The sequence below is a fragment of the Triticum aestivum genome, chromosome 6B, assembly GCF_018294505.1.
Source record: "Triticum aestivum cultivar Chinese Spring chromosome 6B, IWGSC CS RefSeq v2.1, whole genome shotgun sequence".
NCBI classification, from domain to species: Eukaryota; Viridiplantae; Streptophyta; class Magnoliopsida; order Poales; family Poaceae; genus Triticum; species Triticum aestivum.
The window spans coordinates 86,870,871-86,875,307 of NC_057810.1; the positions used below are offsets into that span (position 1 = coordinate 86,870,871).

Here is a 4,437-nt window from a genome sequence, read left to right on the forward strand (position 1 = left end):
GATGACTTAGGCGGGCTAGTTTGGCCTAGTGGGTTTCAGTGATATGACGTGGTACAGTGCCGTCCATTCTTCGTGTGTCGTAGCAGTATTGCGGGTACAGTAAGTTTTCTTGAAGAAGCGGAATTCAACAAAATCATGATGGTTCCTTCGTTCGAATAACTTACAGTGGGAAAGGTTGGGCCTGCGATACGACTGGGGTAGACCAGGATAATTTTGTGCATGGCAGGTGGACTAGGATGGTCGACGTCCCACATGTCGGAGAATGAAAGTATTCTTTACGATATAGAGGACGAGCAACGAGTATTCATTGTTTATTTTTGATGAAAGCTATTGTCTCCACTGTTACGACGGAGGAGTGTGAAACACGGCAGCCCAGTGAACTTGGCATGTGCACCACTCCCTCCTTCCTCATGTAATGCTACCATACTGTTGACTATAAGGTTGGCTATAATGTTACAACTTTTTCTCACTTTCTCTCTATCTATTTCCTCTCAAATGTTTTTTACCTTTCTTTTTTTAGACACAATTGTTTTTTATGCCTTTTTTAGAATTATTTTTTATACCTAGGAGCACGTGTAGAGACGGGCTCTTGCAGAGCCCACTCCTTGACTTTGTCAATGCTTCTCTCTCCTCCACATAAGCGGGCTTATAGCCCAGTTTTTTAGTAGTACTACTTGCTATGCATGCATGTGGCGGGCAGCTGGCGTCTTGAGGGTCCAAGGCGGTCAGAGCGGGCTCCGGAAGCGGTTCGGACTCCACTACTCGAAACTGGAAATTTGCCATCAGCCAGCTCTTTGCCATCTGCCAGCTGATGGCAAAGAACGTCTTTGCCATCTGCTTATAAAAAACAGATGGCAAAGAACTGACAGACGGCAAAGAACATGGATGCCATCAGCCAATTCTTTGCCATCTGCTAGTGGATGGCAAATAATCTTTGCCATCTGCCAGCAGATGGAAAAGAGGTGGGCAGGGTCCAGTGCTGTAACGGCCTGTCAACCCATCTCTATGCCATCTGCCAGCAGATGGCAAAGAATCTTTTCCGTCTGTTGGCAGATGGCAAAGAAGTGGGTGGGGCCCAATGGATAACGGCGCTGTAACGGCCCAGTAGCCCCCCACCCCCAACCCTCCTCCGCCTTTCCCTCCCCCATTCGCGTCACGTCTCCACCCCACCTCCCCTCGCCTCCTCCTCCCCCCGTCCACCTCCCCGTGTTGCGAGAAACCCTCGTCCCATCCTCTCCTCCCTCCCTCCCTCCCTCCCATGGCGGAGTCGCCCGAGAACACCACCGCGGCGCCCGCCGCTCCTCCCGCCCCCGCCCCGGCCCCGGCGCCGAAGCCGTCCCCGCCCGCCAGGTCCGGGATCCCACCGCGGTACGACCTCGACGCCAAGTGGGACGCCTGCCTCGACCTCTCCATCCGCCGCGTCGCCCACTCCTCCCTCGCCGGCGCCTTCGGGGGCCTCATCCTCTTCCGTAAGCTCCCCACCGCTGCCTCCCCCTTCCCCTCGCCGCAACGCAAGATCTGTTCGCCGCGCCTCCCATGCGTGTCTCTTGATCTAGGGTTGCGCGGAAATGATGCCCGTGCTCCATCTCGATCGGTGGTGGCCGCCGTGGATACCCGCGGCTATGGTGAGCCCCTGCGCCACCGCCCTCTCTCCTCTCCTCCCCTACTCCCTCACCCATCTCTCTCCCCCGTAGACGAACCCCGCCGCCAGGAGGCCGCCATGGAGGCCCGTCCCGAGATTGCTTCGCTGCTCCTTCAGTGACCCTCGTTGCGCCTGGATCCGAGCGGATCCGACGATTCCCCGACGCGCAGGCGGGCCAGCACGCGACGCTAGGCGGAGGATCCCTCCCATGGCGCCGGCGGCTCTGGAGATGAGTTCTGTACTTACATTTCTAGCTAGCTTTGAGCGAATGTGATGATGAAGCCGTTGCCCTGCAGTATTTTTAGATTAATTTTGTGTTGTTTTCTATATATTGCATTCTCACTACCATGCTTAATTATTTACAGGGCCATTAGAACTTGTAACTTGAGTCGTGGAAATCCGAATGTGGTTATTTATATCAGAGTAGATGCTACTGTGACATGGGCATGCACTTCACTCCAACGAAGATGTAATCCCCAAGGTAATATCTCCTCTCTTTGATTCATTCATCTTGACTGCATATATGTGTTTCCTAAACTTTTATCTTTCATGCTTAAGTGGTATGGTCGTAAATAGATAGTAAAACCTTTAAAGGATAATTGAGTTATTGAATCTAAAGGCATATATACATTTTTTCATCCTCAAAATAATGTCAGTTACATGCCTTGTCCTACATTTGTGATGTTGCTGAGGAGGTTCAGTTCTTGCAGGCGGGGTAAAACTTGAGTCACCTACAAAATGATTTTTACCATTTGTCAGAGCAGAAGTTTTTCTAGGGTTGTGCATGTCGAGCCTGTTTGGCTGTTTATGAGCAGGCTACACTATAGTCAATCAAGCCCTTGCAAGATAGTAATGCATTTTTGCATTCTAGGGTTACAATGGCGACTAATAAACAAGACGACCATGCAGGTATGAACTTTGTATTCTGGGATTTTGCTAAATTTCATGCTTCTGACTCCAGCAATGCATATTTATGTACCTTCCATTTAGCTAGAAACTTGGGATAACCGAGGGTACTTTCTCACTTTTTCCGCTCTTCTCAGATTTCAGATTGGGTGTATAGACATGCGTGTCACAGATTGAATTTGTTGTGTTGTTCAAGATTAAAATGGGGAATAGATCATTGTGCCATGTTCAAAATTAGAACTATAAGCAAGAAGGAAAATTATCAATTAGGATGTTGTGTTGTTTCTGTGTAAATATATGCCATGCTAACTTGATGGTTAATAGAGATTTTGTATGGTTTGTCTCAGATCTGATAGAGAAGAGACCCACCCCGGTGACCTCCTACAGCCATGGTCGATGGCAGCCCCGGCAAGGAGTGGCTCACGGTCACAGGAGAGAAGGATCTCCGTACCCTACAAAGCTCGCTGGAGACGGATCCATAGGAGCGCAACCAGCAGCTCAAGTAGTTTTACCCGTGCAACCATCCGGCTAATTCGCTGGACCTGAAGAATACCGACGAGTCAACGGACACATGACGTCCCTGCAGGCTGTATGTTTCTGTTCTGTTTCTCATTGTCTTCTATTCCTAATTCAATTGCTTCTCAAATAGTTTGTGTAGACTTTATGGTTTGATTAGAAAGAAAAAATCGTTGATTTAATCATTCACCTGAAGTGACTTTGTTGCACTTTTGATGTTTTTTTCTGTATCTAAACTTCTGAATTTTGTACGAATGTGAAAGTCTTGCAGCCAAAATAAAAGTACAAGGATCGTGTGCAATTCACATGTTGTGTTGTCTTTTGCCCTGAACAACTAGAGTTAGTTGTCGCTTATTTGTTGTTTGGGCACGACAATATTTTAGGACGACCATTATGTTGGCTGGCGTCTGCTGTGCTAACCATCGGACAATTTTTTAATCTTGGTAGTTTGGGAAGAGATGTCTTAGTTAGATATCAACTGCAGAAACTGTATGTTGTCAGTGTACATTCACTGTATTTATAGGACCATGCTGTTGTGAATCATGAATTAAATGAGGCGTACAATTCACATAGATGTTATTTTATTTTAGAGTAATACAGAATTCTTGCTAACAAGTAGTGGGGATTGTGTATGCTTGGGCGATGATATCATTTCTTGGTCTTCCAAATAAGAACATCACGAGTCCCAGTCTATTGTGTAAGCCAAGTACCATGCCACAACTCACGATGTCGCTGAAACATGTTGGTTATGCCAGCTGCTGCAGGAGCTACATCATCCACTCGCATACTGTACAATGTTTACTAAGACAACATCAACATGGAATATTTGTCTGTCAACTCAGTGAAGCACCAACGGATCAAGGACATTGAGGTTGATATTTGTATTCTACTCGAAAAAGGTGACTATATTAATTAATTCTAAGCACCCCTCTTCAGTCCATCTTATATAGAAATCTCAAGCCTATGTCTATATAAGATGCACGTGCGTACATATACACTGCTTGAGCAACAACAACTTCTATACTACATACTCCTCTATGCGTATGTATGCATTACAAAAAGAAGAAACTGATAATGGAATTTGTCAGTCGATTCACGGAATAGGGAGGGGTAGTTTTAACAACAAAGTGTTTTAGTTTACTTCGGCTTCTCGTCGCGCTAGCAGGCCGGCCTGCCTAGGCGGGTTGGAGCCCAGTCGGCTCAACAAGTAGGATGGGTGTGAAACAGGAGGAGAGAGGATGGGCTTGGCCCAGATCGGAGGGAAACATAACGAACCGGTATGTGAGGCACTTTGCGGTGGCATTCGATCGTAAATAACGCCAACTCCAGGAATCCAGCTTCTGGGATCGACAATACTGCAGCTCCAAGTTTTT

At 47.3% G+C, this 4,437-nt stretch overlaps 1 protein-coding gene across 1 annotated transcript; it reads left to right on the plus strand.

Moving 5' to 3' along the window:
* Nucleotides 1-1,219: 1,219 nt before the first annotated feature.
* On the plus strand, nt 1,220-3,957 carry LOC123133601 (uncharacterized). The gene is made up of 4 exons (XM_044553059.1): nt 1,220-2,123; nt 2,353-2,551; nt 2,896-3,137; nt 3,820-3,957. The coding sequence occupies exon 1, from the start codon at nt 1,259-1,261 to the stop codon at nt 1,760-1,762; it is 504 nt and encodes a 167-aa protein (XP_044408994.1). The 5' UTR covers nt 1,220-1,258; the 3' UTR covers nt 1,763-2,123; nt 2,353-2,551; nt 2,896-3,137; nt 3,820-3,957.
* Nucleotides 3,958-4,437: the final 480 nt, after the last annotated feature.

Excerpts from the sequence above, each read along its gene's own strand:
- LOC123133601 (XM_044553059.1), top strand. The coding sequence starts at position 1,259 with ATGGCGGAGTCGCCCGAGAACACCACCGCGGCGCCCGCCGCTCCTCCC.